This window comes from Urocampus carinirostris, chromosome 2, assembly GCF_059441175.1.
Source record: "Urocampus carinirostris isolate Australia breed hairy pipefish chromosome 2, RoL_Ucar_1.0, whole genome shotgun sequence".
NCBI classification, from domain to species: domain Eukaryota; kingdom Metazoa; phylum Chordata; class Actinopteri; order Syngnathiformes; family Syngnathidae; genus Urocampus; species Urocampus carinirostris.
The window spans coordinates 67,245,018-67,268,642 of NC_142350.1; the positions used below are offsets into that span (position 1 = coordinate 67,245,018).

A 23,625-nucleotide genomic window follows, 5' to 3' on the forward strand; every position below is an offset into this window, starting at 1 on the left:
TCCTGTTTCATTTGAGCGATGGCGATGCAGAGCGAGGCTCGTTTCTCACTCCAACCGAGTCTGATATGTCCATTAACACCTCGGCACAAGCGAGCACACACCCTCACAATCCTGAAGCGGAGACTCGTAATTAGGCCTCAATGCGCTATTAAAACTCTCACTGCCGTCAAGTAGAGGTCAGAGATACAGCCACCTACGCACACTTGCGCGTGCACACTCTGCAAGCAGAAAACTGTCCATCAGGAGAGATTTGGAAAGAAAAGCCTCACACTCCTGCAGTGTTCATTTGTGCTGTGAAAAGTGATGGGTCCCGGGGACTGGCATGCTCAAAAATCTATGGGTCCCAAAAGAGATCTATGGCTTTTGTGTTATCCAGGTTGAAATCTTAAATCGGCGACAAATATATCATATAAATCTATATATTCATTCAGTTTTAATCATCTCACTTAATTGGTAATACAAAGCAGCTATCACTTCAGATTTTTCAGTTCACAAGAATATTGTACATTATACAAAATAATATTGCTGAAATATTAGTCGATATATTCATGCAGTTTTAATCACTTCAGATTTTTCAGTTCATATATTCTTGGTGGTTTGCCGTCCCGCCACAGTTGTAATGCCTTCTCAAGGTCCAATTGCAGCAACGGAATTTCCTTAGCTAATTTGTGGTTTTCATTGTCGTTGTGCCGATCCAATGTGCTTTTCTGAAAGTTCGTATTGCGAAATGATTTATGCAATCCAGTTTTTTTGTCACGCTGGGTGCACGCATCACAGAACATGTAGCCTCCATTATCATCCTCCTCATAGCGTCACCAGGAATATAATTGAGTCCATTTTGGAAAAAATGTCCTTTTCTTGCTTGGAGTATTCTTTTATTTATTATCTTTCGTCGAATCGTTTGCTTCAAAACATGTGTTTTTCTTGCCTTCGCAGTTTTCTGAAGAATTTCTCAGCCGTTTTTAAATGACGGAATTATTGCCGTTGTTACCACTTTCTGTATTATGTTTCGACTTAGTACCGACACTGAAGAAATTACAAATTTTTTGTTGATTTGCACCTAATACCAACTGATTTTTCAGAGGCATACTTCTCTTTCACTCGACGACAAGCATCTCAACAATGACGTCATCTCGAAGCAACAAGATCTCGTTTGCCGAGATCGGCGCGAGACCAAAATAACAATGGCGGATCTGCCTGACAAAAAATTTGGAGTGCGGTAAATCTTGGTTAAAAAAAAAAAAAAAAAAAAAAAAGTAATCGGGTAATAATGACAATTTTGTGTCAAAAAAGTTGCGTCCCGGGGACGCAGGTTGATTTGACACGATGTGTCCCCAACAAAAATCATGTGTCTAGGACGCAGGGACGCGGGCAAACCAGAACACTGCACTCCTACACGCCTTCTCTGTGTAAACACACGGTGTATGCATGTGGGCGTGTGTGAGTGATGAGCATGTTCCACAGCATCCCATAACTGTCACGACCAGCACCCAGGGTGGACCCAATCGCGTAACATTTTCTCACAATTTTATTGAAAGAAAGAGGAAGGGCAGCGCCCGCGATCTGATGCTCACTGGACGGGAAGCAAGTCACTCTCGTACTAGGATTGTGATCCGAAAACGGAAGTGGATCTTCCGTAGCGAGCGATGGCGGTGTCAGGGACGGAAAAACTGGTCAGTAGCCAGGACTGGGAGAGCAAGGCGTGGTCGGGGACAAAAAGAGGTCGTAAGCCGGGACGGGAGAGCAGACGTGGTCAGGATCAAAACGGGTCGTAGCCGGAGACAGACGGGAGCAAAAACGGGACAAGTGGGAGTCAGGGTTGGGAAAGGCTTGCCTAGTATACACTGAGGTTCGCAGACGGACTGACAACAGGGGATTGACAGGACTGGGTTCAAATACTGACAGGGAGCCAATCAGAAGCTGCGGCGGTTGGCGCCAAATGAGCAGGCAGAGCTTAGTCACAACAGTAATCATGACAATAACGCAATACAGTTACACCGTAGGACAGTTAAACACACGTGCAAACTTAAGGGTTTCAGCACCTTTTTTCATGGGCAAATTCAAGCACTTTCAAGGCCAGTTTTTGCATTTTTCCAGTACCTTCGAAGGAAGAAATCCAGTGTCGTCAAAAATTACTTTTTTTGTCTGCTTCGGTGACTAAAACAAAGTTGCTGTTACCGATGTGAATCACCTGTGCCCGCTCATTTGGTGCCAACCGCTGCGAGCTCCGATTAGCTCCCTGTCCCTACTTAAACTCAGTCCTGTCAATCTCCTGTTGTCAGTCCGTCTGCGAACCTCTGTTGATACAAGGCAAGCCTTTTTTGACCCTGACTCCCACCTGTCCCGTTTTTGCTCCCGTTTGTCTCCGGCTACAACCAGTTTTGCTCCTGACCATGTATGTTCTCCCGTCCAGACTTACGACTCGCTTACAACCCCAACCAAGTTTTTTCTTTCCCTGTCCCGGCTACCGACCTGTTTCTATCCCTGACACGCCATCATTGGCTACGGAAGATCCACTTCCGTATTCGGATCACAATCAGAGTACGAGAGCGACTTGCTGCTGTTCGTTACTGATGTCCCCGTTTGTCTCCGGCTACGACCTGTTTTTGATCCCGACCACGTTTTTGCTCTCCTGTTCCGACTACCGACCTGTTTCCCGTCCCTGACACTGCCATCACTGGCTCCGGAAGATCCACTTCCGTATTCGGATCATAATCAGAGTACGAGAGCGACTTGCTGCTGTTCGTTACTGATGTCCCCGTTTGTCTCCGGCTACGACCTGTTTTTGATCCCGACCACGTTTTTGCTCTCCCATCCGGCTTACGACACGCTTTTGATCCCAACCACGTTTTTGCTCTCCTTTCCCGACTATCGACCTGTTTTTTCCGTCCTTGACACCGCCATCTCCCGTTCCGGAAGATCCACTTCCGCATTCGGATCACAATCCGAGTGCGAGAGCGACTTGCTTCCCACGTCCAGCGAATGAAATGAAATGGTCTGCATTTATATAGCGCTTCCCAAAGCGCTTTACAATGTGCTCCACATTTCCCAATAGCGGCCTTGCAGCCATGTAAGGCGCTAACCTGCTTATTGGGGGTATTAGGGGTTCAGTGTCTTACCCAAGGACACTTCGACATGTAACACGGACGAGCCGGGATTCGAACTGGGATCCCTTGATCCCAAGACGAGCGCCCTACCTCCTGAGCTCCTGCCGTATCGTGGGCGCAGCCCTTCTTATTTCTTTCAATAAAACCTGTGGTAAACGTTACGCCATTGGGTCCTGATTCCGTTCTGGTTGTGACAAGGACATTTAAACACACCAGGAAAACATCCTTTTAGAATCAAACCTAGAACCTCAGCGTCACGGTGCACAATGGCTACACGCCAAGCCCGAAAAGTATCGTGAATAACGGCTGCATACTGCACAGAGAGTCTTGTGTGTAGAGTTCAGGGCACAATACTATGATTTCTATTTTGGTTTATTAGCTTAAGTCCGGGTTATTCGATCCCTCCCGTCCACTACAAACGGACTTATTACACGCCAATAAAAGATAATAACCTCCGTTTAAAAATAGCCGGGACGACGCGGCGCTGATGCGGTTTGGCTCCAAGGTCAAGTTGGAGCGCCAGCGCAGTTTTCTGCAAAAAGGACATTTTCGAAAATGAAAGAAAAACGCTCTAATAGCTCCTTGGAGATGAACTCCGAAGCCTGAAATATAACCTGAATCTCATTTATTCTAACCCAGTGACTTTGTCAATACTTTTGCACATTTTTAATGCAATTGGAGTATCTAGAGCAGTGTTTTTGTTTTTTTTTTCAAATAGTAGGGGGCGTGCTTTTCCTTATTTTCGTTTTGCAGGATTTATTTAATATTGTACTCTTCAGTTAATGTTGATGAGCAGTTTCCCCAGAAATGGTAAATTATCTGCATTTCTATAGCGCTTTTCAAGTCACCGAAGACCTCCCAAAGCGCTTTACAATGTGCTTCACACTTAACCATTCACACACACACTCGCACAACAATAGGGAGTCAGCCTCCAAACGTTTTGAGGATAATCAAGATGCTAAATGGTCTGCATTTCTATAGCGCTTTTCAAGTCAATGAAGACCTCCCAAAGTGCTTCACAATGTGCTTCACACTTAACCATTCACACTCACACACCAATAGGGAGTCAGCCTCCAAACGTTTTGAGGATAATCAAGATGCTAAATGGTCTGCATTTCTTTGGCGCTTTTCAAGTCAATGAAGACCTCCCAAAACGCTTTACAATGTGCATCACACTTACCCATTCACACACACATTCACACACCAATAGGGAGTCAGCCTCCAAACGTTTTGAGGATAATCAAGATGCTAAATGGTCTGCATTTCTATAGCGCTTTTCAAGTCAATGAAGACCTCCCAAAACGCTTTACAATGTGCATCACACTTACCCATTCACACACACATTCACACACCAATAGGGAGTCAGCCTCCAAACGTTTTGAGGATAATCGAGATGCTAAATGGTAAATGGTCTGAATTTCTATAGCGCTTTTCAAGTCAATGAAGACCTCCCAAAGCGCTTTACAATGTGCTTCACACTTAACCATTCACACACACACTCGCACAACAATAGGGAGTCAGCCTCCAAACGTTTTGAGGATAATCAAGATGCTAAATGGTCTGCATTTCTATAGCGCTTTTCAAGTCAATGAAGACCTCCCAAAGTGCTTCACAATGTGCTTCACACTTAACCATTCACACTCACACACCAATAGGGAGTCAGCCTCCAAACGTTTTGAGGATAATCAAGATGCTAAATGGTCTGCATTTCTATAGCGCTTTTCAAGTCAATGAAGACCTCCCAAAACGCTTTACAATGTGCATCACACTTACCCATTCACACACACATTCACACACCAATAGGGAGTCAGCCTCCAAACGTTTTGAGGATAATCAAGATGCTAAATGGTCTGCATTTCTATAGCGCTTTTCAAGTCAATGAAGACCTCCCAAAACGCTTTACAATGTGCATCACACTTACCCATTCACACACACATTCACACACCAATAGGGAGTCAGCCTCCAAACGTTTTGAGGATAATCGAGATGCTAAATGGTAAATGGTCTGAATTTCTATAGCGCTTTTCAAGTCAATGAAGACCTCCCAAAGCGCTTTACAATGTGATTCACACTTACCCATTCACAAACACACTCACACACCAATAGGGAGTCAGCCTTCAAACGTTTTGAAGATAATCAAGATGCTAAAGGGTAAATGGTCTGCATTTCTATAGCGCTTTTCAAGTCAATGAAGACCTCCCAAAGCGCTTTACAATGTGCTTCACACTTACCCATTCACACACACACTCACACACCAATAGGGAGTAGGCCTCCAAACGTTTTGAGGATAATCAAGATGCTAAAGGGTAAATGGTCTGCATTTCTATAGCGCTTTTCAAGTCAATGAAGACCTCCCAAAGCGCTTTACAATCTGCTTCACACTTACCCATTCACACACACACACAGTCGTAATATATCACTACAAAAAAGAACATTTTGTGCCTAATGTTACATGATATGTTTTTATGTATGGATAAAAGCAACCCAAACAATCTAAAGAGCCTTTTGGGATCAAAAGTGACGACTCTTTTTAGTGAGCCGGGTTGATAGAGCCGCTTCTCAAAATAGAGACGAAATTCCCATCACGACGAGCTTATTTGAGTGTGAGGAGCTACCCGGTGAAGTTCAGCGCTAAATTCTGCAAACACGTAGCAAAACACAGAACCGGGTGCAAGATGAGTGAAATGAAGGATAGCAGTCCTTCATTTAACGTGTTTCTGTTTCTTTTCTTGACTTTTTAGGGTCCAATGAGCAACTTTCTGCCCTGAATCTTTCCTTGACTCAATTCATTTGCGCAGTTTCATATTAATTTTACCGCTATATATAAATCAGGGGTGTCAAACTCATTTTAACTCGGGGGCCACACGATAGAACCAACATTCTGTCGGGGGCCGGACTGGTATATTAAAAAGAAAAAAAAAAGAGAGATACAGAAATAAGAGAAAGAGGGAGGGAAAAGGAGAGAGGGCGGGACAAAAAAAGAAAAAGAGAGGGAGAGAGTGTGAGAAACAAAAGAGATAAAAAGTCGTGAGAGAGGGGGAAAAGAAAGGGAGAGGAAGAAAGAAATCAAAGAGAAATTGAAAGACAGAAGGAAAGAAAAGAGAAACGAAAGCGCGAAGAGAGAAAGAGAAAAGGAAAAAAGGAAGTTAAAAAGACACAGAGAGAGAAAGAGACAAAGAGCCACAAAGGAAGAGAAAAAGAGAGACACAAAGAGTGAAAGAGAAAAAGACAGAGAGTGGGAGCAAAGGGGGGGGAAAGAGAGAGAGAGAGAAAAAAACAAACTACAAAGACAGTGTCTTTGTTCGAGGCACCTGGCTTTGGCAACATCAAGTTGATATATTTCAACCTGCAGCTCGTTTTTCTCTTGCGCTTCTCTGAGGGTCGTCTCGCGGGTCGGATTTAATCCCTCAGCGGGCCTGATCTGGCCCGCAGGCCGCCTGTTTGACACCTGTGATATAAATGGTGGTGGGCCAAACCAACCAAACATTGGGATGGAAGAATTCCCCACAAGACGGTAAAACCCACCTCATATGTTGCGCTCAATGTGGCCAAATAGCTAACTAGAGAATGAATCCACAGATCTTCAAATTATTTTTCGGGAAATCTCCCTTCTTCCCGATTACTCACTCCTGCATTGCTTGTCGTACTTTTACGTGCAAGTTCTATAAAAAATTCGCCAACTTCTGTTGAACCCAGCAAACAGAACAACAGTAGTTCAATGGCGCGCACTGACCTCTAGCGGTTGAAAATAGTTAGCATGGAAAAGTGAACGAGTGGATGAAATATAAACTAAAACTCCCCTCTTCCTCGTTTTTCATTCAAACTGGAATAATAGCAAAAAAAATAACGAGGAACTCACAATAAAAGTTCCAATTTTTAAGCTGTGTGGTTGGGTAGGGTTACTTTAACTGGATTACTTTCAATTACTTTTGGATGACTCCAATACCAAATATGCTCATAAAAGACAAAATAAACTAAATATGAATAAAATCACTAAATTTTGTGCAGGCTTGGGGAGTAACGGAACACATGGAACGGCAAAAATGATGTTGGCAAGCTGTTTGGATTGATTTCCATTTTGTCTCTGTCGCATTTTATGTTCGTTTTGCCGGAGATCAAAGAGATCAAAGCCAGGAGAGAAAGCTTACCACGTGTTGTGAGTCATCATTTTATTCCTATTTCGTTTCTTTTGTCTTTTATTAGCGTATTTGGTATTGGAGTCCTCCAAAAGTCATTGAAAGTAATCCAGTTAAAGTAACCCTACCCATCCCATGGGGAAGACGATTTAAGTTGGGGGGAGATTCCCAGACCAAAGGAATCACTTTGTATCCTGAAACGCCTTTGTAACGTGAGGCAATAGTTTCCCGTTCAGGTACTTTGTAACCTGAAACCTTTTTATGGTGAGCAGGGTTGGGTAGGGTTACTTTAATTGGATTACTTTCAATTACTTTTGGATGACTCCAATACCAAATTTGCTAATAAAAGACAAAAGAAACTAAATATGAATAAAATGACTCCATTTTGAACAGGCTTGGGGAGTAACGGCAAAAATGATGTCGGCAAGCTGTTTGGATTGATTTTCATTTTGTTTCTGTCGCATTTGATGTCAGTTTTACCGGAGATCAAAGAGATCAAAGCCAGGAGAGAAAGCTTACCACGTGTTGTGAGTCATCATTTTATTCCTATTTAGTTTCTTTTGTCTTTTATTAGCATATTTGGTATTGGAGTCATCCAAAAGTCATTGGAAGTAATCCAGTTAAAGTAACCCTACCCAACCCTGCATGTAAAACAGGACAGGGTTCTGTCCCACCAGGACGCAGTCTGGCTTCTTCTAAACGTGCACATAATTACTTACGCACGTGCACGTCTCCACAAAGCAGTCTTTATTGGGAAGAGTCATTTTCTGCTCTTTAAAGGGAATCCCGTGTGTGTTGTTCTTGGGACACCCTGGGCCGTCCCCGACTTGTATTTTTTTCCATGAGAGAGCATTCTCCGAGTGAATGAGCGAGCCTTACCCGTAACCCCTCCAAAGGGTCCGTGGGTCATGTTGCAGGCGGTCCTCTGGAGGTTGTGCTCGTAGATGAGTTTGATCTGGTACTGGTCGCCATGTTCCACGTTGCCCGCCATGCCTAAAAACACACGGGCGTCAACAGAAAATATCTGAAATGGAAGTGTAAGGGAAATTTACCCAGAACGGAGAAGACAGAGAGCTTCCTGGGGTGGAGGACTGCCAGGTGGAGAAGGTCTGAACATCTGGGAACATAAAAACATCATCACAGAAAGAACTTTCAGAAAGGGTTCGGATCCATCCATCCATTTTCTGCACCGCTTATCCTCAGTAGGGTCGCGGGGGTGCTGGAGCTTATCCCATCTATCTTCGGGCAGTGGGCAGGGGACACAGAGACAGACATCTCACTCGCTCATTCCCACCTAAGGACAATTTGAACTGGCCAATTCACCTGACATTGTCAGGACCAGAATGGAAACAGGACCCACTCGCGTAACGTTCATCACAAGTTTTATTCAAAGAAAGAGAAAGGGTTGCGCCCCCGATCTTGGGATTGCTGGACGCGGGAAGCAAGTCGCTCTGAAAGCGGAAGTTGGACTTCCGTGGCGAGCTATGGCCATATCAGGAACGGAAGAAACGGGTCAGTAGCCGGCATTGAAAAGCAAAAAAGTGGTCGGGATCGGAAACAAGTCGAAAGACAGGAGAGGAGACTAGACTTAGTCGAGATCAAAAACAGGTCGTAATTCGGGACGGTAGAGCAGACGTGCTCAAGATCAAAACAGATCGTAACGGGAGACTAACAGGAGCAAAAAACGGGACAGGCGAAAAGGGGCTTGCTGTGTAAAAACAGATTCGCAGACGGACGACAACCGGGGATTGACATGACAGGGTTTAAATAGTGGGGAAGCCAATCTGTCAACAAGCTGCAGCTGGCGCCTCACGGGCGGGGCCAATTGGGCGCCATGGCAACCGAGACAGACATGCATGTTTTGGGAATGTGGGAAACCCCCGCAGGCACGGGGAAAACGTGCAAACTCCGCACAGGACTGCTCTTGCTGGATTTGATCCCATGACCTTAGAACTGTACCACTCATCCGCCAATTTTAGACCACCCAAGGAAACACAAAAATGAGTTTTGAAAAGTTGATTCCATTTATTAAGACACGAAAAAAATCAAACCCTATCTGGCCCTACGTGAAAAATTAATTGCCCCCATAGAACCTAAGAGCGAGTTGGGATAACAGAAATTAAACGTTTATGATAATTGGTAATGAGTCTTTCACAATGCTGTGGAGGAATTTTGGCCCTTTCTTCTTTGCATAATTGTTTCAAATCTTCCATATTGAAGGGTTTTCTTGCATTCTCTCCCAAAACATTTTGATCACATGACCCCGATTTTAGCTAACCTGGATTGGCGCCCTGTTAGCTTAAGATGTGATTTTAAAGTTCTGTTGGTAGTATACAAAATCATGCATGGACTTGCTCCCTCATATCTTTCAGATTTCCCCTTATGTTCCAGTCCGGAGCCTTCGCTCTGAAAATGCTGGTCTACTCGGGATCCCAAGAGCCAAGAAGAAATCTGGAGGTTGGAGAGCGTTCTGTGGAATGCTCTTCCCCCAGAGATTCCATCTGCAACCTCAGTGGAACTGTTTAAATCTAGGCTTAAAAAACACTTCTATTCTATAGCATATGAATGCACTATATTTTATGTTGACAATATAAGGGGATGGTGTCATAATAGTCTGTAGTTTGCAATAGTCTGTGGTCTGTGCAGCCCTTTGAGACTCTTTGTGATTAAAGGCGTCACAAATAAACATGACTTGACTTGACTTTTTTTGAGTTTGTTCTTGCCCTCATGTAGGTTTTAGATCAGGGGATGGTGTCATAATAGTCCGTGGTTTCCAATAATCTGTGGTCTGGGCAGCCCTTGGAGACTCTTTGTGATTAAGGGCCAAACAAATAAACATGACATACTAGAGGTTTTTGAGTTTTTCCTTGCCCTCATGTAGGTCTTAGATCAGGGGCTGGTGTCATAGTCCACCAGCTCAGTAGCCTAGATGGTAAGGCGCCCGCTTTGAGACTGGGAGGTCGGTGGTTCGCGCCCCGGCCGAGTCATTCCTAAGACTTAAAAAAAAAGTGGTCGGCGGCGCCCTCTGTTGGCTGCGGCTGCATCGGCTCGCTACAACGGGTCAGGTGCAATCGACATTTCGTTCTGTGTACATTGTTACACAGAATGACAATACAAGGAAATTATTAATAGTCTGTGGTTTGCAATAATCTGTGGTCTGTGCAGCCCTTTGTGATTAAGGGCCAAACAAATAAACATGACTTGACTTGAATTGAGGTTTTTGAGTTTTTCCTTGCCCTCATGTAGGTTTTAGATCAGGGGATGGCTTCATAATAGTCCGTGGTTTGCAATAATCTGTGGTCTGGGCAGCCCTTAGAGACTCTTTGTGATTAAGGGCCAAACAAATAAACATGACATACTAGAGGTTTTTGAGTTTTTCCTTGCCCTCATGTAGGTCTTAGATCAGGGGATGGTGTCATAATAGTCTGTGGTTTGCAATAATCTGTGGTCTGTGCAGCCCTTTGAGACTCTTTGTGATTAAGGGCCAAACAAATAAACATGACATACTAGAGCAGGGGTGGCCAACCCGGTCCTCAAGAGCCGCATGTCCTGCATGTTTTGGAGGTTTCTCAGGTGATGCAAATTTTAAGATTGTTTGCAAGCTGTGCGGGAGCTTAATAATGACCCAGGTGATTAGGATCACCTGTATTTGAACAGAGAAACTCCAAAAACATGCAGGACATGCGGCTCTTGAGGACCGGGTTGGCCACCCCTGTCCGGTGGCGCCACCTGCGGCTCATTGACCTCTAGTAACTAGAGGTTTTTGAGTTTTTCCTTGCCCTCATGTAGGTCTTAGATCAGGGGATGGTGTCATAATAGTCTGTGGTTTGCAATAATCTGTGATCTGTGCAGCCCTTTGAGACTCTTTGTGATTAATGGCGTCACAAATAAACATGACTTGACTTGACTTGAGGTTTTTGAGTTTTTCCTTGCCCTCATGTAGGTTTTAGATCAGGCGATGGTGTCATAGTATTCTGTGGTTTGCAATAATTTGTGTAGCCCTTTGAGACTCTTTGTGATTAAGGGCCAAAGAAATAAACAGGACATGACTTGAGGTTTTTGAGTTTTCCTTGCCCTTATGTGGGTTTTAGATCAGGTGATGGTGTCATAATAGTCTGTGATTAACAATGATCTGTGGTCTGTGCAGCCCTTTGAGACTCTTTGTGATCAAGGGCCAAACAAATAGACATGACATGACTTGAGGTTTTTGAGTTTTTCCTTGCCCTCATGTAGGTTTTAGATCAGGGGATGGTGACATAATAGTCTGTGGTCTGGGCAGCCCTTGGAGACTCTTTGTGATAAACTTGACTTGACTTGACTCAATATAATGTGATCAGTTTAGAAATAAAAGACGGGGGGCGGGAAAGAAAATAAAAGAGAACTCATTTGGAAAAAGCAGTCCTTTGCCACCATGCTGTATCACATTGTGCCAAGTTTTAGGAAAATGTATTTACATTTAGTGGAACGCAGCACTTTACGTCTGTCATCAGTCCTCAACCCAAATCACTCAAGGATTTCAATTCTTGTCGTCGAAGCTCTCTCCTTATCCCTAAGATGAACTCCTAACCAATGTTCCCTGTAATTTTCCTCACGGGTCTGAGCGTTCACACAGTCGGTGAGCAACGCTTGAAAAAACAGTGAGCAAAGGCAATCCCAAACGTGGCAGCTGAGTCAGTATCAAACATGTCCAAAACTTGACATCACGTTACATTTTGCTGAGTTTCCGGCAATACAAAATTATTTTTCACTTTTGAACGAATTGACTCATGTATTATTACAAAAGGCAGCACGGCGGCGCAGTGGTTAGCGCTTGTGCGGCACAGTTCATGTCATGGGAACCTGTCGTGGGTTCAAATCCAGCTCCAGACTTCCTGTGCGGAGTTTGTATGTTCTCCCCGTGCATGCGTGGGTTTCCTCCGGGCACTCCGGTTTCCTCCCACGTTCCAGAAACATGCATTTCAGGTCAATTTTTTTTCCTGATATATTTTGTCGCATAATATTAACATTTTTGGGGGCTTATTGAGTTGGTTGTAAGAACTGTACTTAATCACATTTTTAGTGGAAGTACAATGTTGGCAACAAGATTGACTTGATATCATTGGAAATCATTTGAATGCAACACAAAATTTTTCTTCTTTTTTCCATGTTTTTTTAAATTTCTTTAAAAAAAATCTCTTTGTGTTTATTTTTTCAGAGCTGTTACTTTTTTTGTTTTTGTTTTCTATTTACTTTTTTCCTACGTTTCTTTCTTTTCTTTTTATCTGGCTTTTTTCTAAATTTTCCTTCTTTTTTTCTCTTCCTTTTGTTTCTTTTTTTCTCAGCTTTTCACTCCTTTTTCATGTTGGTATTTTTTTCTTTTTTGTTCCATTCCCCCCTTCCTCTAAGTCATTTTGTGCATAATTTTACATAATATTTGGTCAAGTTGGGATTAAAGAAGCAAAAACAACCTGAAGAGCCATTTAGGACCCGAAAGAGCCGGTTCTTTTTAGTGAGCCGAGCTGAAGAAGCCGGTTCTCGACATTCTCTACTAACTTTACTCAACTTCGACTCTACTTCAAAATACCGCATTTAGGACACAACGTCAGGGGACCCGTGTATTTTGACCTTCATGCACTGTAACTTTGACTTAAGTCGCTTCTTAAATAGTCATTTTGAGCCCTTATTTTTGTGCGCTGGTTAGATTTTCTTGTGCGCTGAGAACGTGCGAGCAGTGCGCAACTGCGCACGCGCGCAGTTTAGAGGGAACACTGCTCCTAACCGCCTGCAGACGCAGCCATGACGCGACTTCTCCACCGACAAGACCTTTGTTGATTTTGTCCGGCGAGAACAAAATGCAGTCCTCGGAAAAGGGGAGACCGCGACGGAAGGGGAAGCCGATCCCACAAATGTTCTTTCATCCCGGGAAAAAAAATCACTGGTGGGTTGCCCGCCGCCTCGGTCAGCCAGCCAGTATTTATATTCTCCGGCCTCGCCTCAGTCCCAGATGCCCGGCGGATTCCCGGGAGGAATTCCGTGCCGGCCGAGCGCGGTTTAAAGCAAACACCGAAGCGACGGGATGGGGAGGAAACAAAAAAGTCACGGCGATGACATTTTGGAAACTATTTTCCACGAAAAAAATCACTTTTTTTTGGAGCAAACTGGTAAAGGGAGACAGCGCCATCTGTCTCATGAATTTCTTCCGCTTGATTTACATTTAGTGGCCCCTTCAGAACATATTGGAAACTCATCCCATCTAATTAGCTGCACCGCTTATCCTCAGTAGGGTCGCGGGGGTGCCGGAGCCCATCCCAGCAATCATCGGGCAGTAGGCAGGGGACACCCTGAACTGGTTGCCAGACAATCGCAGGGCACACAGGGACAGACGACTCGCTCGCTCATTCACACCTAGGGACAATTCGGACCGGCCGATCCACCTGAAATGCATGTCTTCGGAATGTGGGAGGAAACCGGAGTGCCCGGAGGAAACCCACGCAAGCACGGGGAGAACATACAAACTCCGCACAGGAAGTCCGGTAGCTGGATTTGAACCCATACAGGAAGTTCCCAAGACCTTAGAACTGTACCGCACACGCGCTAACCACTGCGCCGCCGTGCTGCTCATATTGGAAACTAAACCCCCCAAAAATTAAAATAAAGAACCAGAAAATTAAAAAAAAGGAAAATATTTCATAAAAAAAGGTGAATTTAACAAGTATCTATAATAACTATTTAATTTGAACAGTAAAGGTCTGTGTCCAAAACCGTACCAGGATCAGGACCCAAACGCGTGACATTCTCACACAAGCCTTTTATTGTCCGGGAAATGGGGAGTCATGCACGATAGGCAGCGGTGTGGCGTGGAAAGACAGGAAGCCAGAGATCGACGAAATTGATTCCAATTGCCCGAGCAGATATCGGACAGATGGGGTCGATACCAGACAGGACGGGACTGACAAGATTGATAATGAAACAGAATATCGAAATAAACAGGACAAACAAGACGGGAACGAAAACTGGAGAGAATAATAAACAGGACAAAAATACACGGAACAAAACTGGAAACCTATATTTAAGAGGACAAAATAAACGGGGACAACACCGGACAGGAAATACCAAAAGGAAAACAGGACCGAGTCGGAACCCACGTCTTGCAAGGCAGAGGTTCGTTGACAGACTGACAAAGGAAAAATGAGAGCACTGAGTTTGAAAAGACGGAAAGCCAATATGTCAATGAGCCGCAGGTGGCGCCACACGGGCGGGGCCAATTGGGCGCCATGGTAACCGTGACAGTCTATGTGAAAAATAAATCATTACCTTTATTGATAGGCATGTAAAATTAAACAGGGAGGACCAGTTTTTTTCTAAAGCATGAAATTAAATATCCTGGTGTATTTTTTTAGATAGTTTCTCAGTATTTTATTGTATTTTTTTAGTACTTTTGTTGTATGCTGTACATACACTCCATTTTAGATCCACTGGTTTATCTCTTGCGTTGTCCTCATTTTAAGGACCATCTTATGTCAGGACCAGGACAGAAACACCAATTGCGTTACGTTTCTCACAATTTTTATGAAAGGAAAGAGGAAGGGCTGCGCCCACGATCCAGCGCTCGCTAGGCGCGGGAAGCAAGTCGCTCTCGTACTTGGTTTGTTTTCCGAACACGGAAGTGGATCTTCCGTAGCGAGCGTTAGCGGTGTCAGGGACGGAAAACTGGTCAGTAGCCGGGACAGGGAGAGCACAGCATGGTCGGGGTCGGAAACGAGTCGTAAGCCAGTTTGGGAGAGTACACGTAGTCGGGAACAAAAATGGGTCGTAAACCGGGAAGGGGGGCGGACGTGGTCAGAATCAAAACGGGTCGTTGCCGGAGACAGACGGAAGCAAAAACGGGACAAGCGGGAGTCAGGGTCAAAGAAGGCTTGCCTTGTATACACAGAGTTTCGCAGACAGACTGACAACAGGGGATTGACAGGACTGGGTTCAAATAGTGACAGGGAGCCAATCAGAACCGGCGGCGGTTGGTGCCAAATGAGCGGGTACAGGTAATCATGACTTTCTTGTACACCAAACGCATCCAAACACGACTTTAAAAGTCAAACTGAAAAAGTTACCAGATAGGACCAAAACCCCCCTAACAACAAAAAAACTATCCATGCAAATTCATTGTAAACGCATTACACTACTGCTCAAATCACCGGGCGTAATCCTCATTCGTGCGCTAATTTGAGTGGGATTAAGCTCCTATATCTTGGCTTTAGTCTCTCAAATGAAGGCTATTTAAAAATCACAATCACAGAGTCTTGTCTCATAGAAAGGAGATACGTGTCAATATATATACAGTGTTCTGGTTTGAACGCGTCCCTGCGTCCTAGACGCATGATTTTTGCTGGGGACGCATCGTCTCAAATCAACGTGCGTCTCTGGGACGCAACTTTTTTGACACCAAATTGTCATTATCATTTTTTAACAAAGATTTACCGCACTCCAAACTTTTCGTCAGGCAGATCCGCCATTGTTGTTTTGGTCTCGCGGTTCGAGTTTTCGTCTGCACGCCGATCTCCAGTTCAAGTTGTGTAGTGAAAGTCCGCCTCTTTTTAGAGAACCGGCTTTTTCGGCTTAACTCATCAAAGAGAGCCGGCTCTCCAACGGCTCACTATATTACGAATGATGATGTTGTATAAAGAAGTTAGGAAAAAAAGGAAGTATAAACAGAGAAAATGAAAAAAGACAGGTTTGTTCTGGTCCCTTTTAATCAGTATATTACCAACAATAATTGAATGCAGAAAATGAATTCATAATTTGAATAAGAAAATGTATTATTCTACTTAATTCTATTTGCATGTATTTTTTCCTTCTACAGTGAACGTCCAAGCGACTTTATTTTTGAACTTTTTTTATAATAAAGCTCATTCATGTCGAGCAACTCAGTGTCTCACAACAAAATGTTCATTAACAATAATAATTTAATAATAATTATAATTTCCTTTGTATTGTCATTCTTTGTAACAATGTACACAGAACGAAATGTCGATACACCTGACCCGTTGTAGCGAGCCGATGCAGCCGCAGCCAACAGAGGGCGCCGCCATTTTACCAATGTTATAAGTCTTAGGTATGACTCGGCCGAGGCGCGAACCAGCGACCTCCCAGTCTCAAAGCGGGCGCCTTACCATCTAGGCTACTGAGCTGGTAATATATATGATATCATGAAACACATGTACGATATAACATGTTAAACGACATAAATAAACAAGTTTGAAAAAAAAAGATTTTTTTGTATTTTGTAAGGGAAAATACAACAGTTTGTAAGGGCATGGAGCACACTCCATTTTGGGGAGCCATAGATCTCTGTTGGGACCCATAGAGTCCCGGGACCCATCACTTTTCACAGCTCAAATGAACACTGTATATATGGGTCATTCCTCCTATTCCGTGCCAATTGAAGACCAGTAACATAAATTTGTATATTTTGGTGTAAAATGGGTTTATACTTATTTTGAAAATGTTTTCTAATACGCTTTTAACTGCCCTCTCCGGTACCACACAATAATTTGTGCTAACCTGCTTCAGTGGTGGTGCTTTTAGCAGTGACAATGGTTTTCAGGGTCTGTGTTTGTTTGCCGTACCTGGACACAGCGCGTTTTAATGTCTCCGCCCGGTCAGACTCATGCTTGAATTCATGTTCATGTTTCGTCTCGTAATGACGTTTAGCACGCGAATTGCGAGGTACAGCGCTCTCGAGGCATAATGCGCAAACAGGGTTGGGTAGGTTTACTTTAACTTGATTACTTTCAATTACTTTTGGATTACTCCATTACCAAATATGCTAATAAAAGAAACTAAATATGAATAAAATGACTCAATTTTGTGTAGGCTTGGGGAGGAACGGAATACATGGAACGGCAAAAATGATGTTGACAAGCTGTTTGGATTGATTTTCATTTTGTTTCTGTCGCGTTTTATGTTAGTTTTGCCGGAGATCAAAGAGATCAAAGCCAGGAGAGAAAGCTTACCACGTGTTGTGAGTCATCATTTGATTCATATTTAGTTTCTTTTGTCTTTTATTAGCATATTTGGTATTGGAGTAATCCAAAAGTCATTGAAAGTAATCCAGTTAAAGTAACCCTACCCAACCCTGCATTTTATGTTAGTTTTGCCGGAGATCAAAGAGATCAAAGCCAGGAGAGAAAGCTTACCACGTGTTGTGAGTCATCATTTGGTTCATATTTAGTTTCTTTCGTCTTTTATTAGCATATTTGGTATTGGAGTCATCCAAAAGTCATTGAAAGTAATCCAGTTAAAGTAACCCTACCCAACCCTGCATTTGATGTTCGTTTTGCCGGAGATCAAAGAGATCAAAGCCAGGAGAGAAAGCTTACCACGTGTTGTGAGTCATCATTTTATTAATATTTAGTTTATTTTGTCTTTTATTAGCATATTTGGTATTGGAGTCATCCAAAAGTCATTGAAAGTAATCCAGTTAAAGTAACCCTACCCAACCCTGCATTTTATGTTCGTTTTGCCGGAGATCAAAGAGATCAAAGCCAGGAGAGAAAGCTTACCACGTGTTGTGAGTCATCATTTGATTCATATTTAGTTCCTTTTGTCTTTTATTAGCATATTTGGTATTGGAGTCATCCAAAAGTTTTTGAAAGTAATCCAGTTAAAGTAACCCTACCCAACCCTGTGCACAAATACGGTCATTTTTTTACAAAAGTCATCCGTGCACGCTGGGTGGAAAGGCCACATTTTTTTCGCTGGAGGAGCTTTCATTATTCATTCATTTATCGCACTCCGGTGTTTCTGTGGCTGGGTTAAAACACGGATCTCTCCTCTGCGAGGCACCGCGCAGACACACACGGAGCAGAGGAGGAGGGGCGCGACAGTAAAGCCCTTAAACAACACAGCGCGCAACTGAAAGTGCCTAAAATTTATGTAAAAATGTGCATTTTTCAAAATAATCATTATTTTTATTATTTTGCTGTGCGTTCGCGTGCCGCTGGTTAACCCCTGTCATAGGCAGGGTTGGGTAGGGTTACTTTAACTGGATTACTTTCAATGACTTTTGGATGACTCCAATACCAAATATGCTAATGAAAGACAAAAGAAACTAAATATGAATAAAATGACTCAATTTTGTGCAGGCTTGGGGAGTAACGGAATACATGAAACGGCAAAAATGATGTTTGGATTTAGTTTCATTTTGTTTCTGTCGCATTTTATGTTCGTTTTGCCGAAGATCGAAGAGATCAAAGCCAGGAGAGAAACCTTACCACGTGTTGTGAGTCATCATTTGATTCCTATTTAGTTTCTTTTGTCTTTTATTAGCATCGTTGGTATTGGAGTCATCCAAAAGTAATTGAAAGTAATCCAGTTAAAGTAACCCTACCCAACCCTGGTCATAGGTTAGTGAAAATGTGAAATAATGAGGGAAAATAAAGTGCTAATTGATTTTCATTTAATTCATTCGATGTCTGACATGTTTTTCTAGTGTTTTTGGACTCAAGACGTAGTTGAGGGGAATGCATAGCGGTTTTTTGCTGTTTTTATTTCAAACTGCACCCAAACCTACCGAATCATTTCCTGAATCAGTCAGGTAATACACCTGCTTCGGGCTTTAAACTTATAGTTAATGAACCACTCATACAAATTACTTGGGAAACGCTTCATGGTTTCGACCCGAGAAGCACATCACTTATTATAACATTATGCCTTGAAACTGAACATAGCTTCAATATATTATTTGTTTTAAGAAACTTTCTTAAACTATCCTTGCAGGGTGAAATTAGGGACATTCCAGCTCTTGGAAAATGTACATATTGTAAAAGTATATTCAAAACAGTTAATAATAATAATAATAGTAATTTCCTTTGTATTGTCATTCTTTGTAACAATGTACACAGAACGAAATGTCGATACACCTGACCCGTTGTAGCGAGCCGATGCAGCCGCAGCCAACAGAGGGCGCCGCCATTATACCAATTAGGTATGACTCGGCCGAGGCGCGAACCAGCGACCTCCCAGTCTCAAAGCGGGCACACTACCATCTAGGCTACTGAGCTGGTATCGATACGAATGAGAATGTCCTCCTGTGTGGAGTTTGCATGTTCTCCCCATGCTTGCGTGGGTTTCCTCCCACATTCCCAAAACATGCATGTCAGGTTAATTGTCCGGTCCAAATTGTCCCTAGGTGGGAATGAGCGAGTGAGTTGTCTGTTCCTGTGTGCCCTGCGAATGGCTGGCAACCAGTCTAGGGTGTCCCCTGCCTACTGCCCAAAGATAGCTGAGATGGGCTCCAGCAACCCCGCGACCCTACTGAGGATAAGCAGTGCAGATAAGGGATGGATGGACTTGTGAAGTAATTCATAAAAAAGTGTTATATCCTGAGCTGGATCAATACATTTCGCTTATCGTTTGAAAGTCCCTTTTTCAGATAATGAATATGAATATTTTGCATTTTTGAGCAAAAGTGTCCATGCTGAAATGGTAGCAGTCAGATCTACTCACGAGACAAACTTCCCCAGCTCCACCTGTACGATGGCGTTCTGGAGATGAACCTCCAGGAGCTGAGCGTCTGCCGTGCCCTGGTCCCCTTCTGCCACATTGGCCGAGTGAGGGGAGAATATCCTCAACATGCCCATGTAGCTGCCCACCACCACTTTATCTGCACCAGATGAACAAAAATATGTGATGTCACGTATATTATTACTGCAAGTAACTTATTATATTATTCCTGATACGTTACCATGGCCTGTGGCACTATTATCCACGTCTCCGACGCACATGCATCCCTGGTCAAACTCCTCGCCTTCGCCCAGGGCTGCCGACCACCAATCCCGCGCCTTGAACAGTGACATCTGATTGGGAAGACAAAATGAGAAGATCAGAAGTTGGGATGTATGGGGTCGATGTGTTTGAGGATTTTTAGGGGAAGACATTCCTCTTTCGACGTGTGAAATTAATAATAATAAATATAATGATGATAATCATAAGCCCCGTGACTGGCTGGAAAACAGTTCAGGGTGTTCCTTGCCCACTGCCCGAGAATACCTGGGATGGGCTCCAGCACCCCCGCGACCCTGGTGAGCATTCTCCTCCACTTATCCGGGGTCGGGTTGCGGGGGCAGCAGCCTTAAAAGGGAAGCCCAGACATCCCTATCCAGCCACTTCCTCCAGCTCCTCCGACGGGATCCCGAGGCGTTCCCAGGCCGGCCAAGAGACATAGTCTCTCCAACGTCTCCTGGGTCGCCCCCGGGGCCTCCTGCCGGTGGGACATGCCCGGAACACCTCCCGAGGGAGGCGTCCAGGAAGGATCAGATGCCGGAGCCACCTCAACTGGCTCCTCTCAATGCGGAAGAGCAGTGGCTCTACACAGAGTCCCTCCTGGATGACTGAGCTTCTCACCTTATCTCTAAGGGAGAACCCAGACACCCTACGAAAGGAACCTCATTCAGACACTTGTATCCGGGATTGTGTTCTTTCAGTCATAACCCGCAGTTCATGACAATAGGTGAGTCATGAAGGGATATCTATCAATGCTGAGGACATAGAAGCATGCCATCCATTATCAAGAGGTGAGAACCAGTCTAAAGCTACCATAGTGAGGTTTGTCAACAGGAAACATGAAAACCTCACGCAAGGAGAAAAAAAACAAAAGGGACAAATGTTTATTTAAATAAAATGAAATGATCTGCATTTATATAGCGCTTTTCAAGTCAATGAAGACTTCCCTAAGCGCTTTACAATGTGCTTCACATTTACCCATTCACCCACACTCACACACGTATAGCGGCCGTGCAGCCATGCAAGGCACAAACCTGCTTATTGGGGGCATTAGGGGTTCAGTGTCTTACACTGAACCACTTCGACATGTAACACGGAGGAGCCGGGATTCGAACTGCGATCTCTTGATCCCAAAACGAGCGCTCTACCTCCTGAGCTACTGCCGCCCCCCTTAAATGAACACTTAAGCAAAAAAAAAAACACTGACATTGCAAGGGTAGGAACGTAGATCGACTGGTATGGATGATAATAAAATTAATAATAATAATAAACAATTAAAACACTCCATGAAACCACTTGATTGCGCTAAAGATGTCACACTGTCAATAACAGGGTTTGACAGCTCTGGGGAAAAAACTGTCTCTTAGTCTGTTTGTGGTCTGTGTTTGTTTTTACCATGTTGTTACTATATTGATCATGTCATTGCCAGGTTGTAGCTATTAAAAGGTCTAAAATACGCTCAGTTTACCACTGAAACATGCTTTGTATAAGGACTCTGAGTGATGCATACATGCCTACATTGAGGATAATTTTGAAATGAATTTTGGAAGAATTCATCATGCATTTAAGACCCTGATCATGTCACTGATTTCGTCAGTTAGAAATCAAATTTCCCTTAAAGTCACAACGACCCTTCACTGGTGACCTATTTTAAGAACGAGTATGCGGGATAGCCGGTTGTTTTGGGTGGTATCTGTTACCCGCGGGCATCACGTTAGTGACCCCTAACCTAGACACAAGATATATTAGCAGTCGTGGTTTTAGGCACAGTTGAAGAATTTTTACCATGACACATGGGGGGGTGGCGCGAGAACTTCCCCCAAAAATAAAAACTATTACAATAAACGATTTTGTATTATCTAACAACACTTGACTTTGCCTCTTGTCAACTAGGCGCCCCTTTGTTGCAGCGTTGACGTTTCTGCTTCCTGTGAAGGTGTGCAAAAAGACTGACAATGAGACGCGGAAAAGCGTAATGGAGGGGCTACCCGGGGGACAGTTCACCTCTGACTGGGTCTCTCAAAATGAACAGCCAGGAGGGAAGAATTCACTGTATAACCGAACATAAAACAATTACAGTGGAACCTCCGTTTTCGAACGCCTCTCAGTTCGAACAAATCGGAGTCCGACCAAAAATTTCAAGATATTCTTGTTTCGCTGTTTGGTCAAAAAATCGGAGTTCGAACGCCGGTAATGCGTACGCTAGGGTGCGATGCTGAGCGGCGTACAAGTGTTTTAGCCCCTTATTATGCCTCCGAAGAAAGTCAGTGCAAGCAGCAAAGTTGCTACAGGTGAAAAAAGAAAAGTAGTGCGTACAACTATTGCATTTAAGAAAGAAATGATAGCAAAATATGAAGTAGGTGGAGTGTCTGATCTTGCCTGCACCTTCTGCTGACCACCACAAAGGTAAGAAATCCTATTCATAATTATTTTCTTCATCCTTTTTTTTATTTTTACACGTTCATGTTAGCGTAATCTTTCGTACGGAAGATTACGATAACGCGAACGTACGATTAGCCTGGGTAAGCTTTAAGTTTACGTTAAACATTCAGGGTGTTGGAACGCAGCCCAACATTGGGGGTGTTGAAACGGAGCCCCCTTTCCAATGAACCGCTCACCACTTGTTGTGGAGACCCGGGTGCTAAATGACTTGTAAACGACCTGATTTTTTTATTTTTACACGTTCATGTTAGCGTAATCTTTCGTACGGAAGATTACGATAAAGCGAACGTACGATTAGCCCGGGTTAGCTTTATGTTTACGTTAAGCATTCGAGGTAAACATTCAGGGTGTTGGAACAGATTAAAACGATTTACATTATTTTTAATGGGAAAAATGATTTTGGTGATCGAACAAATCGGTTTTCGAACAGGATTCTGGAACGGATTATGGTCGAGAACCGAGGTTCCACTGTAGATGGTGACTCCTGTCTTCCAGATAACTGCCACCGTCTCTAAGTACAGAAAGAGGATTTCACCACACCTTTCACATACACTTTAAAACAGACAGAAATTTGCCAATTTGAACATCTTTAGGGCAGCACGGCGATGCAGTGATTAGCGCGAGTGCGGCACAGTTCTGAGGTCATGGGATCGAACTTCCTGTGTGGAGTTTGCATGCTCTCCCCGTGCTTGCGTTGTTTTACTCCGGGCACTCCGTTTTCCTCCCACATTCCAAAAATATGCATGTCAGGTGAATTGGCCGGTCCAAATTGTCCCTAGGTGTGAATGAGCGGGCGAATTGTCTGTCCCTGTGTGCCCTGCGACTGGCTGGCAACCAGTTCAGGGTGTCCACTGCCCGAAAATAGCTGGGATGGGCTCCAGCACCCCCGCCACCCTACTGAGGATAAGCGGTGCAGATAATGGATGTATGGATGGACATCTTTGCCAATTCTCAAAGAGCTTTTATAAAACGCCCCTCGAAATGCCACGACTTCCGGGCATGCTGACAACAGCGGCGAATCAGAGAGCAGCACAACTAGTCATGTGACCAACAAGGTAACGTAAATGCTATTGAGAAGGCAAGCAGCTTTAATCTTGTCTTAGTGCTGACTGAGCAGATGAAGCACGCAAGTAATCCAGTAAAGATAAAATAAAACGAGACATTTATCCAACAAATGAATT

At 43.7% G+C, this 23,625-nt stretch overlaps 1 protein-coding gene across 2 annotated transcripts in view; it reads right to left on the minus strand.

Moving 5' to 3' along the window:
* bbs9 (Bardet-Biedl syndrome 9) overlaps nucleotides 1-23,625 on the minus strand; it is a 266,939-nt gene that overhangs the window by 242,703 nt on the left and 611 nt on the right. For both annotated transcript variants that reach the window (XM_088327566.1, XM_088327565.1), the window contains exons 2-5: nucleotides 19,965-20,076; nucleotides 19,727-19,883; nucleotides 8,296-8,360; nucleotides 8,123-8,236 (exon numbers count right to left, since the gene is read on the minus strand). In XM_088327566.1, coding sequence (XP_088183692.1) covers nucleotides 8,123-8,236; nucleotides 8,296-8,360; nucleotides 19,727-19,883; nucleotides 19,965-20,076 — 448 coding nt within the window. The remainder of the gene's footprint in view (nucleotides 1-8,122; nucleotides 8,237-8,295; nucleotides 8,361-19,726; nucleotides 19,884-19,964; nucleotides 20,077-23,625) is intronic.